At 43.5% G+C, this 14,803-nt stretch overlaps 1 protein-coding gene across 1 annotated transcript in view; it reads left to right on the plus strand.

Moving 5' to 3' along the window:
• The first annotated feature begins 535 nt into the window (after nucleotides 1–535).
• LOC134614424 (probable ATP-dependent RNA helicase DDX60) overlaps nucleotides 536–14,803 on the plus strand; it is a 157,556-nt gene continuing 143,288 nt past the window's right edge. Inside the window, exons 1-3 of the mRNA XM_063458195.1 lie at nucleotides 536–573; nucleotides 5,722–5,911; nucleotides 13,044–13,382. Of these exons, the coding sequence (XP_063314265.1) occupies nucleotides 536–573; nucleotides 5,722–5,911; nucleotides 13,044–13,382 (567 nt within the window). The remainder of the gene's footprint in view (nucleotides 574–5,721; nucleotides 5,912–13,043; nucleotides 13,383–14,803) is intronic.

Raw genomic sequence — 14,803 nt, forward strand, 5'->3', positions numbered from 1 at the left:
CACTGCTTCCTTAAAGAACCACTATAGGCACCCAGACCACTTCAGCTCAATGAAGTGGCCTGGGTGCCAGGTCAATCTAGGGTTAACCCTGCAGCTGTAAACATAGCACTTTCTCTGAAACTGCTATGTTTACATATGGGTTAATCCAGCCTCTAGTGGCTCTCATTAACAGGCTTCCTATGGACTGACTGCGCGCGTGGCTCTTGCCGCGCATGCGCATTCAGTCGAAGGGTGAGGTAAGTGTTTTAACCTCCCCCCCCCCCCCCCCCCTTAAAGCCAGGAGGGGGGGGGGGACCTAAAGACCATATAGTGCCAGGAAAACGAGTTTGTTATAGTGGTTTGTTATAGTAGTCCTATAAGTCCTTTTTGTGCTTAGAGTACCCATTCATTTTTTAAAAAAAATTATTTTCAAACTATGTGCATCTGTAAACTGTGATTATGGAGGTGCTTACTTTTTTCTTTTTGATGTATGCAAATACACTTCTTGTATATATTTCCTGTAGAAGTGAAGAAAAATAAAGGATTCCTTGGTAAGATGCATGAGTTTGTCACATCCCAACTTTCAAAAGCCATGTGAGTATTTACAATATTCATGGAGATGTATGTACTTCTGATAATCTATATGTTACACAAAAGAGCATGCTTTATAATGTGATACAAATAGAACTATTTGCGCAGAGTCTAAACTCTGATAAAATCAAAAGATTTCTAAAGAATTAAATGTTTTTTTTTTTTTCCTGCTAAAATATACACCCCTGCCTTTACAGTTCCAATGTATGATCACAAAAGATCTGTCTCCCCCATCCAGCACATATTATGTGGATGGGGAGGAGTATCATTGTACAAATGAGCACACTTCTGAGAATCATATATTTTATTTAATCCTTACCTATAGTGAAACCCTCTAATTCACTAGGTCTGCCTTGTCAAATAAGCCCTCTTGACTAAAATTCACCTTCTCACACCATTTGAGACTTCTTGTTTTATAAACCTATTCCTGACCACGGCATCTTTCTCACGTAACAGGGTTTCCTCCTCCATATATATGGCCAGATGGAAGAGGGATTTTACTATTTAACCTTTGCAGGAACACCATGTGAAAGTATTTTGATACTGACCCACCACTTCTCAACTTCCACTCACATCCAAAGATGGCATGCTAACTTTTGACATTCTGGTATAATATAGCATCTTACTCACACAATACATTTCCAGATGTGGTTTGCTACTGCTAGAGCTGCAAATCTGCTGTGGCCATGACCTAACAAATTTGGTATAGCTGACCATTAAGTAAGCCATACTAAAAATATATTTACATGGTAATTGTCTGTATCATGGACACAGATTACATACATACCCAAAAAGTTCTTAATAAACAAATCATGCCCTCTCTCGAAATCCTTAGCCTCTTAACCCTAATACATGTCCCTCTAACCTAACACAGGAAAAGGAGATGTTTATACCCTGGGCACAAATTAAATAATATGCCCCACATGGGTGTCCATCACTATCCAAGTAAAATGTTCCTTCCTAGTTTCCCTTCATTCCCAGACTAGCTTAAAGGGTTACTCCAACCAAAAATCTGTGTTTTCATAAAACTTTGATTTTGAAATGTAGTAACCAGTTCTGTGGTCGTCCACCATTTTCCTCCCCCGCCCACAAATAAATGAAACAATGCATAAACGTGTTTTTTATTTTTTATTTTATTTTTCTGCGATGAGACGCTCTCATCCTGATCTACTTTTTGCTGAAGCGAGAAGGAGCTAAGGAGAAGACAGGGGAGACACAAAGGGGGGCCAGGGTGTAGTGATGTCGCGAACATGAAATTTTCCGTTCACGAATGGTGAACGCGAACTTCCGCAAATGTTCGTGAACCGCCATAGACTTCAATAAAACCCATAGGGACTCTTTCTGGCCACAATAGTGATGGAAAAGTTGTTTCAAGGGAACTAACACCTGGACTGTGGCATGCCGGAGGGGGATCCATGGCAAAACTCCCATGGAAAATTACATAGTTGATGCAGAGTCTGGTTTTAATCCATAAAGGGCATAAATCACCTAACATCCCTAAATTGTTTGGAATAACGTGCTTTAAAACATCAGGTATGATGTTGTATCGATCAGGTAGTGTAAGGGTTACGCCTGCTTCAGTGACAGACCAAACTCCCCGTTTAACGCACCGCAAACAGTCCATTTGCACAACCGCAAACTCCCTATTTGCACAAGGTTGGATACCAAGCTAGCTATGTCCCGTTCCTTGTCCTCACTGATGTCATTGAAGGTCTCTTCCTCCACCCAGCCACGTACAACACCAAGGGTCCCCGAAAGGTGACAACAAGCCCCCTGTATTTATTTATTTATTTATTTATTTATTTATTTTTTTAAATGTACACTACTGTTACACCAGATATGAGTTGCACTGGTGTGACACCAGATATGAGTGGTGGCACTGGGACCACCTTTAAAAATATTGGATATCGCTAAAAATCATGATCACTGTATACTTTCTCTACAAACCTCTAAAACGAACCAAACTACTCATCCATCCGCTATACCACTTTATCCCACCTAGAACTAGTGCCCAGTTAAAATACTTGATTCTTACTTACCCACACTCAGTCATGCCACACACATTTCACCACTACTCTCACTGAATCCCTCTGAATACGGCTAAATTAATCTTCTACATCAGAACACTACTCCTAAGATTGGGTTGTATCCATGTCTCGGGTCTTTCATTTAGAATAGGGGCAGCTTCGGTCTCCTTCAACACTGACACTCCAGTGCATATTATTAAAAGATTGGGCAGATGGAAATCCTCAGTCTACAACCGATATATTCCTCATCCCGAGAAAGAAATGAGGAAAGCTTTAAAAAGTTTGGCTTTGTAAATTTGATGCAATAAGTGTGTTTTTCTTTAATACCTTTTCACTCTCTTTACATGAACCCAATTTACATATATTACTAATATGTTTCTGAACATATATATTATATTATTCACTCACTCACTCTCTGGGCCGGCCTAAGACATCATGCTGCCTAGGTAACGATAAATGACTATGGGGTATAATGTATAATAAACACAGGTTACTGGCTATTGGGGGATAATGTATAATAAACACAGGTTACTGGCTATTGGGGGGATAATGTATGATAAACACAGGTTACTGGCTGTGGGGGGGATAATGTATAATAAACAAAAAAAAAAGTGCAGCTTCCGAATTAATCTAAATTGTATGCGGTCTGGGAGGGAGGGTCTGCTGCTGATCGGCTGGAATGTGTCTGCTGACTTTGAGGTACAGGGTCAAAGTTTACTCAATGATGATGAATAGGGGGTGGACCGAACATCGCATATGTTCGCCGTCCGTGGCGAACACGCTATGTTCGCCAGGAACTATGCGCCAGCGAACCGTTCGGGACATCACTACCAGGGTGTGATTGGCTGTCTGTTGCAGCAAGCTGTGCATGTTGGCATCAGATGTCAATTTTACACAGAACGATCCTATCCAGGGTTGACTTCTGTATGTGCAGTGTTTCGTAGCAAGAAACTGCACATACTGACTGCAAGCACCACAACCTCTTCAAATGACTGACATAGTTATGGCTCTTGGAGAAACCTTTTAAACCATCTGTTAGGCTTCTCTATTTACTTCACACAACATTGATAAAAAGTAAGTGGGCCGGATCTAAAGCTCAAATAGCCTTTGTCATTACATGGCCACAAATCGGCAGATCTCTTATTGGTGGGATGGCTGAAATGGCAGGCTAATGTAGTAGACAGTGCTTTAGCCTGCTGATGGAAAAGGAAGGGGGCAGTTTAATTACTAATTCAAGAGTGGACAGAAAAAGATCCCCTCTCGTAAATGAAACAAATTAAACTCATGAATGTCTCCTAGGATGGGAGAGAGGCTTGATTGCAACAGAATTGCTCAACCTGTTGGCAGAGCCTCATTTGTTAGAATATTATTTGGCCTGCCCAGGCTCATAGAGCTGTGGAACCCCTGATTATATCATAGGCTATCATCCTCTCGTGGTCTCATGTTGTTGGATCTCTTAATGTCGTGTTTATTTTAGATATCCTCATTAACACAATTTGGAGCATTTTAGGAGTATATATATATTTTTTTTTTAAATTCTTTATTTTCTGTGTGCATGGAATAACATAACATCTTACAATGCCACAACAGCATTAGTAAGTAAAGCAAGAACATAGAAGGTCACATTTGTGGCTTTGAGATAACGGCACATTTTTAAAATTATTATTCAAACGATACATTCAACTGGTGCGCTGACTGCAGCGTTGAGTGTAAGCTTAAAGATTAGCGAAATGTTAAGATTAACTGCAACTGGTGCATTGAGTAGCGTATGGTAGATTACATGCAAGGCTGTACTCGATTGGGACAGGTACTTATCATACGTTAGGTTACATGTTAGACAGACATATTATATAACAGAGACCACTGGAGTCGGGCTAACTGCTAAACAGGTGCTTATGTCCATGTTGGAGAGGTGGATAGGCGAGAGCAGGAACAGAGAACAAAGATGGCTGCCGGGATCGGTAGAGATACCTCGCTCATTTGCTGTAAGTGATATCCCATAAGCTGCATGACACTTGTTGTGTGTGCCTCTGTGATGGTATGGAGTGCCTTGAGGACGTCGCTGGAAACGGTGAGTCCAGTTAAGGTTTGCAACTCAGGTCCGATGCCGCTGGTATGCTTCAGGGGATAGTCCAGTGTGAAGGTATGCGGCAGGTACCGACCCCTCTGCTTCTCGCCATTCGGTTTGCGCCAGGCTGGGGTGAGAGCTGAGGTCTCGCTTTTCCGGCGGTCGACATGGGTGCGAGCAGTAGGCTGAGCGGTTGCGGGCAGCCGGCGGCTCAGTGCGTCGTCCCGTACTGTGCCCGGAGGAGGAAGAAGGCCTCCTAGATTCCACCAATAGCGGAGGTGAGTAACATATTTTGGGTTCGATGGTGTATGCAGGCTTTGTGCCATCGCACATGGCCTCTGCCATTTTGATTGTAGTGCTTGGGTTGCGGGTCTTTGCGGCCCAGTTACTGTGCTTGGATCTTGAGGGTGTGGACCGGGATCACCCCCCCGGTCCAGGGGGGGGGGGGGGGTTTGGGCCCAGTTCCCCGCAGGTCCGACTCATGGCTGAGCGCTGATCGGCAGTCAGTGGGGCAGCGGCCGTCTACCCCTCTCACCGCCTGAGTAGGCCTTGAGGTGCCGATGAGGAACCCCCCTCCTGGGGACTGAAGCCTGTTTGGCCAGCCTCTCCCTAGATCCAGGGCTCTCTGCCCGCTGAGGGCCACCGGTGCTGGACGGTTTTCTGCCTAAAAGTGCAGTTTTGGTGCCAATCTGGGCCTAGTTTGCAGGAGCTGGTGTTGAGTGCGACCGTCCAGCTCGGCGGTCCGGCACGCCCCCCCGTAAATATTATTTTAATGTAATATTTTATTTGGATCCTGTTTAACTCAGGTTATATTTTGTTTATACCATGATTCATACAGCAGTGTCTCAAATTAAATGAATACTTGTGCACTTTTTTTTTTTTTTGTCCATCTTCATTATTATGATCTCCATTAAACATGAATTTAAGCCATTCAATTCCAGGCTTAAATACAATTTATATGTGGGAAAAGTATATATGTAAATTACAGTGACCTGCTATAGTTAAACTACTTTGAGAGACTTATTACATATATATATATATATTTTTCTCTTGCAGATATGCCAGTCTTCTAAATGATTATGTTGAATCAGAGTTCTTTTTGATTGATGGGGATTCTTTGCTGATCACTTGTGTTAAAGATGAAACTTTGAAAAAAGGGCAAGATTTGCATTTCTTTTTCCTGCTAGAGCGTTTTTTACTAAACATGAAAAACAAGGGGGCCATATATGTGGTTATTTTCTTTGAGGTTGGTACATTTTTTTTTTTTTTTTATTAAAACATTGTAAACCTAAAAATATAGAATGTGATGGCATTTGGCCCTTCTAGACTGCCCCTTGTTCCTATCCCATGCATTCTTAAACTAAGGCTAATCCATGCATCCACTAACTTCTCAGTAAAGTAATACTGATATTTTTAAACCTTTGCCCTTCTAATGTAAGACTATGTCCTCTTGTTGTGGTAGTTTTTCTTCTTTTAAATATAGTCTCCTCCTTTACTGTGTTGATTCCCTTTATGTATTTAAATGTTTCTATCATATCCCCCTTGTCTCGTCTTTCCACCAAGCTATACATGTTAAGTTCCTTTAACCTTTCCTTGTAAGTTTTATCCTGCAATCCATGAACCAGTTTAGTAGCCCTTCTCTGAACTCTCTCTAAAATATCAATATCCTTCTGGAGATACGGTCTCCAGTACTGCGTACAATACTCCAAGTGAGGTCTCACCAGTGTTCTGTACAATGGCATGAGCACTTCCTTCTTTCTACTGCTAATTCCTCTCTATACAACCAAGCATTCTGCTAGTGTTTCCTGCTGCTCTATTATATTGTCTACAAAGAGAAGTCCTGCGCTCACTCCCATCACTCTTGGGCGGCAGCAATGACCACAGTACACATCAGCTAATAATACACATAGTAAAAACCAAAGAAAAAGTTACCTGCGCTCTCTCCATAATCCCTATGTATATTTAAAACCGCCCAGGAGTGATGCGAGTGAGCGCAGGACTTTTTCTCTTTGTAATTGTATACACTTTTTGTATCACACAGCTAGGTTACAATGCTGCCGCCCATCCTATGTGTTCCCTATTAAGGGTTAAGAAGTATGTAGGGGTGTATATAAAAAAATACCCCTTTCTGTCTCATTGGAGATATTTTTGCCAGAAGCTCAAGGAAGCAAGGAGAATTGTCAGAGTAGGACGTTGGCAGGCAGGCATTCCCTCCAGTGGCCACTGGAGTATCTAATGCCTCGTTTCCAGTGAGCGGATCGGTTCGGTACGGTTCGCTATTTTGGGTGTTTCCATTATGAAAGTGGTCCATACAAGCGAACCGTACCAATCCATTCAGGGTCCTGCTTCAGATGTAGGGCCATAGAAAAGGGAATGGTTCGGTTAGGGTGGAACTACTATACAATCCATTGATTGGAGGACAGTAAGATCATTTTTTCTAAACCCAGCATGGCCGTGAAGGTCTGACTTGCAGTGGAAACGCTCACCAGAATGGGCTGGTCCATTCTAAACCTTCCAAACTGTACCAACCCGAACCGATCCGCTCAGTGGAAACTAGGCATAAATGACCTCCATTTGTTTAAATATACATAGGGATTAAGGAGAGAGCGCAGGTAACAATTATTTTTTTTTTTTTTTTATTTCTCCTTTTGGTTTTTACTATTGCATTGTCTGCCTACCTTTTTAAGTAATGAGAAATAATTAACCCTTTCCTCAGATGTTAAAGGGACACTCCAGGCACCCAGACCACTTCTGCACATTGGCGTGGTCTGGGTGCCAACTCCCACTACCCTTAACCCTGCAACTGTAAATATTGCAGTTTTCATAAACTGCTATATTTATCTTGCAAGGTTAACTCCTCCAGTGGCTGTCTACTAGACAGCCACTAGAGGGCACTTCCGCTATGTGAGGACCTCCAGCGTCGCTGAAATCCTCATAGGATGTTGTCGACGGGGGAGGAGCGTGGGCGGACCCTGAACCAGCATAAACTTTCAGTTCAGCGTAGCATTTTTCACAAACTGTTTTTATATTCGCTAACTTAAAGGAACACTGCTCGTCAACATAACTTAAAGGACCACTCTAGGCACCCAGACCACTTCAGCTTAATGAAGTGGTCTGGGTGCCAGGTCCAGCTAGGGTTAACTAATTTTTTTTATAAACATAGCAGTTTCAGAGAAACTGCTATGTTTATCAATTAGTTAAGCCTTCCCCTATTTCCTCTAGTGGCTGTCTCACTGACAGCCGCTAGAGGCGCTTGCGTGATTCTCACTGTGAAAATCACAGTGAGAGCACGCAAGCGTCCATAGGAAAGCATTGTAAATGCTTTCCTATGCGACCTGCTGAATGCGCGCGCAGCTCTTGCCGCGCGTGCGCATTCAGCCGACGGGGAGGAACGGAGGCGGAGAGGAGGAGGAGAGCTCCCCGCCCAGCGCTGGAAAAAGGTAAGTTTTAACCCTTTTCCCCTTTCCAGAGCCGGGCGGGAGGGGGTCCCTGAGGGTGGGGGCACCCTCAGGGCACTCTAGTGCCAGGAAAACGAGTATGCTTTCCTGGCACTAGAGTGGTCCTTTAAGTGCAATAATGCTGCATTTTTTTCTTTGTCCAAATCCCTTACGTTTTGCTAAAAAATAAATAAATAAAAGGCTTTGCAGCTTTCTATAGCATGAGCTAAAGGGAAAGTAAAAGAACTGTGATCCACTTTGAAGTGGAGTTATGTCAGCAGCTTAGCTCACATGTATTTGCCATTTGCTGGGCTGTGCATACACTTAGAATATATGTAATAAGGAAATTGCTTTGTGAAAATGGGAAACATTACTTAAGGTATAGGGTCATGTTGCAGGAAACTGTGAAACTTTTAGTTTAAAAAAACAAAAAAAAAAAAACATTAGTGAGATTTAAATGTGAAGAAATACACACCATTAGGGCCGCCATCAGGGCCAGCCCCGAGGATGAGGTGTGTGTGTGGTGGATGTAGGAGTGTCATGGATGCAGTGTGTGTGTATAGTGGATGCAGATTGTACGTTTTGTGTAATGTATGTAATGTTTGTATGCATGCCGAGTGTGTACATGAAAGACTGTAGATTTGAGATCTGCTGGTTTTGCAAGCTGTTTTTAGATATATCCCCAATAAAAAGCGCATGTATTTATTGGAGTATATCTATCTACTAAACAGTGTTTTTATTCTTTTTGTATTTGGTTAGTGGAGTGTCCCTTTAACCCCTTAAGGACACATGACGTGTCTGACACGTCATGATTCCCTTTTATTCCAGAAGTTTGGTCCTTAAGGGGTTAAACAGATTGTATTAGTGAACAAAAGAATGAAGGTTAAAAACAATTATTAAAGGGTGACTCTTTTAAAGTGGCACTAGCACCATACTACAAAATTTCAGTATTTCATACAGATAGAATCTTAATGAAGTACTTACATTGGCTGTCTGTGCTGGAATTTAATGGAAAGTCCAATGCAGTCAAAATATATCATAAGACAACATAGGGACTTGTATACCTAGACAATATAAAAATGCTATTTTACGTGTACTTGGACATATTTCATCATGAAGTTGGTTCATCAGGAGAAAGGAACCCCTCATATATTTGCCAGTGCCTTGAATGGTAAAGACGGTCCTGCTATGAAAGCCAGTAGAAAATCAATTTCTCCTAATTTTTTTGAATGAGGTGACCTTAATCCCTTTGCAAATAATTTATACATAATAAATAGGAAAACCGATCCAGAGATAGCTGTGGCGGACCATGTCATTATGTTTTAGACTAGTTTATGTTCTAACACACAAAGGATGGACTTTACACTGTTAAGAAGTTATCTTGCCCATACCACCCTTGTTTGGCTCACGAACATGGACTTTTCCATTTTTTTTATATCTACCGACCACCCTCCTGGCTCATTAACTTCAAAGGAACAAATTTACTCAAGTGCTTTTTCTGGGGGGCTCTAGTGAATGGCATCCGTTTTGTCTCCCGAATGCAGGCAGTGTAATTTGGCAGGTGTATAAAAGGCACACCCCAGGGGGTGGAGCTTGCAACCAACTCAAATATGGGATGCCGCTCCCAGAAACCAAACACAGCGGCGGAGTGCAGAGACTTGCTGCAGAGACCTACACAGCCAAAACAGTCTCCCGTGGAGACCCTGCGCGCTTCACACCAGGATGCCATAGGGGGGAGTGAAGAGGCAAGGGCCTCACACGACCCTCAGCCCTGACAGACTCCATCCCCAGAGCCTTACGACGGCACTGCTTCCACAACAAAGAAGTACTTAAAGGTGCTGCTAGAAGACATACACAACCTCTGGGCCACAGACCTGACTCACATTAATGCTGACATTTAGGAAGTTACAGGCCGGTTGAAAACGTCTGAAAAGGACATTCTTGAAATTCGCTCAGACATGGCCACAATTGACACTTTCACGCAACTACAAGTTCACCAGTCGGCTCTGTCACTCAGAATGACAGCCTTCGAAGATAGCGCAGTAATCATGTTAAGAACAGAGGAGTCCCCACTAATATCTCGACTGAAGAGCTGCCACACTACACCCAAAGGCTGCTGACAACTATACTACCTCATCCAGTTGCCAAAAAGCTGTCCATCGATGGGGTCTATCGCATAACAGGCTTACCCAAGGCTCAACCTGACCAGATACAGGACGTCATACTCTGATGCACCTCCTCTCAAGATAAGGCCTACATTATGCTGGCCCTAAAAGGCAAAACTCCATTGCCCTTTTTGAAGGTGCATCCCTAACCTTCTTTCAGGACCTCAAAAGAGCCACACTACTTTGGCAGAAATCCCTCGCTCAGGTCACCTCTCAACTAAGAACCGCTGGAGTGGCCTACAGATGGGGTCCCCCTGGAACTTTGCTGGCGACATATAACAGGACTGCTCAGACACTAGAATCTGGGGCAGACATACCCACCTTCCTAACATCACTGGGCATGGGAGATCAGAACGTGAGCACATCTACGGAAGTGCCGACCAGCTCCTGGGACCTCTCCAACCCAGCCACATTCACACAGAGAGCTGCCACCTCCAGGGCGCCAGAAACTTGAAAGGAGTGAGCATACGATCTACTGGCAAACCAAAACAGCAGACAGTCGCCTACACAGTTGTGCCAAAGTTTTTTTTATTTTTTTTTTCTGTTATGCCCTTATGTTCTTATAAGGCCAATAACCAAAGGCTGGATACATTGTATCTCCCCTCCCCCACCCCCTTGGTTGTGGGTAACCCAATCAGAGGTGTATTTCACACTGCCCTCTTACTTACTACCCTTAGCATCAGATGATGTACAAAGGGCCATTTAAGCTGCACCATCACCACTCCGGCAAGTTTAGCTACTCCAGTAGTAACAAGATATAAAATGCAAGACTACCACTACAGCCCTAGGCTGGTCTATATTGCACACTAATTACGCCTAATATGACCATAGACCGAGCATGCATTTACCCTCACTCATGTACAAGAAACTGTGGGTTTTTTAACCCAGCGATGATAGCAGGTTTGCCTAGTTTGAATGTAACCATGCAACAACAGATTTTTACACAGCGACATGTCTTGCCTAAAAACAGAATATCGGCTTAGTTCCATCTGTCATGTTAGTCAAATGTTTTTTATAATTAAAAAACGAGGCAGATGTAGCAGGAATTTATGTATAATCTTGAAAATGACCAAAACATTGTATGTTATCTTTTATTCATGCATTTCCATTCCATTCTTTACCGCAATTAGCACTCTCAATAAGAGAATTTAAAAAAAAAAAAAGGCACACCCATGGGCATCCGCAGGAATTTTTCAGGGGGGAGGCATAACGGTAATGACATCCATGCCTGGTCCCTTTTTGACAATGTCATGAAAGGGAAAGGGCATAGTCCTTATCACATAAAGCCAGGGTGAATAGCGTTTTCACAACTATGGTGTCAGGAATACATGTTTGTATTCCTGACACTATAATGTTCTCTTAAGCAAATTAAAGGCACATTCTGGTCACCATACCTTAATCTAAATGAAAATGCTATGATGCCAGGAAGCCCCCGGGTGCTTATTTTGAGGGGTTAAACCGCTCTCAAATGGCTTAACCCCAAAGGCTTGCTCCAGATCTCCAGGTTGCTCAGTGGTATTTGGCTTCTGAAACAGAGTATCAGGAAGTGCAGATTGACGTCAGACATGGGTGCTGCAGATTGGCTAGAGTGGTCAATTGACGCTCTAAGCCAAGTGCTCTCTGCCCCCCCCACGCCTCACTTCCCTGATCTGTAGGTGCTCTCTGCGCCCCCCCCCACGCCTCACTTCCCTGATCTGTAGGTGCCCTGCCCCCCCACGCCTCACTTCCCTGATCTGTAGGTGCCCTGCCCCCCCCACGCCTCACTTCCCTGATCTGTAGGTGCCCTGCCCCCCCCCACGCCTCACTTCCCTGATCTGTAGGTGCCCTGCCCCCCCCACGCCTCACTTCCCTGATCTGTAGGTGCCCTGCCCCCCCCACGCCTCACTTCCCTGATCTGTAGGTGCTCTCTGCCCCCCCCCCACGCCTCACTTCCCTGATCTGTAGGTGCTCTCTGCCCCCCCCACACCTCACTTCCCTGATCTGTAGGTGCTCTCTGCCCCCCCACGCCTCACTTCCCTGATCTGTAGGCGCTCTCTGCCCCCCCCACGCCTCACTTCCCTGATCTGTAGGTGCTCTCTGCCCCCCCCCCCCCCCCCGATGCCTCACTTACCTGATCTGTAGGCTGTCTCGGGCTGCATGTGCTGCTCCTCTGCGGATTCAGTCAGGAGAGAGAAGCTGGGATAATATGTAGCTTCCTATACCCGTCTCTCTCCATACACAGCACAACTTACTGGCCAGCGCCAGTATTGCACTGTATTTTCAATCTCATATGGAAAAAAGCAGAACAAGCTGAAAAATCCAGGAGGGGGCAAGTTTCCCCCCCCCCTGCGGACATCCATGCAAGCACCACAACCATTTCCTGTATTGATATTGTTGAAATTAGTGGCCAGTTGCCCCCATCTGTAGTTAGGCAAACTATTTTAGAACAGTGACTTCTGTGAGGTGCTGATCCCTGCCTCAATTACTAAGTACAAGAGGCAAAAGCTCTCTGTTTAAGCTGCAGTCTTCAAATTAAATGGGCTTGTTGCAGGGGTGGATGTAAAATGACCCTAAAGAGTAGAGAAACAGTTATTTAAAGAAATGTATGGCTAGGAGTGGCAAGGGGTGGGGAGGGGATTGATAGGGGGAATGGTTGAGCAGACTAGCCATTGGGTTGAAAATGTTGACCATACCAATTTTTCTTACTTTTGCTGACTGTGTCAGACATGGTATTGGCATATCTTGACAAACTGATGAAAGAATGTTGTATTTATTTGCAATCTTTTTCTATCTGCAGGATATGGAACATATGTATATGGGCCAATCTGATCTCATTTGCTTGCGTACTCAGCTGAGACTGCACTTGAAAGAAAATACAGATACCGTTGTCCATACCTTTCCAAGTATATTATCAACTGAATGGAAAAACTTTCTGCTTGAAGAATGCCCCTATTTCTTAATGGTTTCTGATGAAGGAATAAATGTTCATCAAACATTATTTTTACAACTAGTAATCATTAATGCTCTGGGAAACAAAACAAATGTTGTGCTCACTGCTGGACAGGAAAATGACCACCTGAGAGTGTATGGCTACTACGTTGACTCTCAGATACGTCACCATACATTCATGAAAAAGGTAAGTTTATTTTGAAACCAATATGGCATCTTCTGAAACTCCGCTTACATAAAGTATTAGAATATACTAAGACATTCATAAAGAACATCAAGGGATTACCTATTATACAAAATAGTAACATTAAACCTATAGCAACACTTGAATAGCTAGAATTTGGGTTCAGATTATGTACGTAAATTAAGAAAGATGAAAACATGTATTAGTCTTCCTTTTAGCTATGTATCTGCTTGTCTATCTGTCTAAGCAGCAAAAAAGTCATCACCTTGACCCTATTGCATGCCCAACTGCTAGGCACACTCTTATTTATACAAATGAAAAAAACACTTGAGGGATATGAATATCTTAATACATCATGCTTTTTCAATGTACACTCATAAGCGGTGACAGGATTATCAAGTCTTTAAATGTGTAGTACCTTGTGAGAAGCTAGGGATGTTGCATTTCCATAAATGGTCAATAATTCTATTTTAGAAAACAAGGTAAATTATGAGATGCCAAATACATAGTTTATTTTGCAACTGGAAATAGTTTTCTCTATATGGGCTTTGGGGAGAGTACCTGGAGGTTTTGCTCTTGTAGCACAGTAACAATACAGGTTGCTGGGGAGCACTGTCGTACTCGGGGTCACTGTTTATTCCTGTGGGCTTTGCAGCTATGGAGCTCTGTGGTGCACATATGTAGTACGCATCAACTATGTGCATTACATATGTGCAGCACAGAGCTCCAACATTTTCTAAAAAAAAAAAAAACACTAATTTGATTCTCCTCCTTCCTACACTTTTTTTTTTCTCCTTTTCCTCCCGCGATAGTCCAATCCAATACTCCTCCTATAAGACGCAAACATTTAATCTTTCCTATAGGAAAGCATTGTATTCAGTGCTTTCTTGTGGTACCCCACCTCACATAACCAGGTTTTACAGGCACTAGAGATGTACTTAAAGGACCACTAAAGTGCCAGGAAAACATACCCTCAGGGCCCCCCTTCTGCCGAGCTCTAGGGGGTGAAAGGGGTTAAATTTACCTCTTTCTCCAGTGCCGGGTGGGGAACTCTCCTCCTCCTCCTCCTCGGCTGAATGTGCATGCACGAGCCACGCACGCATTCAGCCAATCCATAGGAAAGCATTCACAATGCTTTCCCATGGACGTTGGTGTGTTCTCACTGTGAAAATCGCAGTCGGAAGCGCCTCTAGCGGCTGTCAAGGAGACAGCCACTAGAGGCTGGATTAACCCTAATGGTCTGGGTGCCAGGTCCAGCTAGGATTAACCCTTTCTGCTGTAAACCTAGCAGTTTCAAGAAACTGCTATGTTTACAGCAGAAAGGGTTAATCCTAGCTGGACCTTGCACCCAGACCACTTAATTAAGCTGAAGTGGTCTAGGTGCCTATAGTGGTCCTTTAACAAAACTGCAGTGTTTTACATTG

This window comes from Pelobates fuscus, chromosome 6, assembly GCF_036172605.1.
Source record: "Pelobates fuscus isolate aPelFus1 chromosome 6, aPelFus1.pri, whole genome shotgun sequence".
Taxonomy (NCBI): Eukaryota; Metazoa; Chordata; class Amphibia; order Anura; family Pelobatidae; genus Pelobates; species Pelobates fuscus.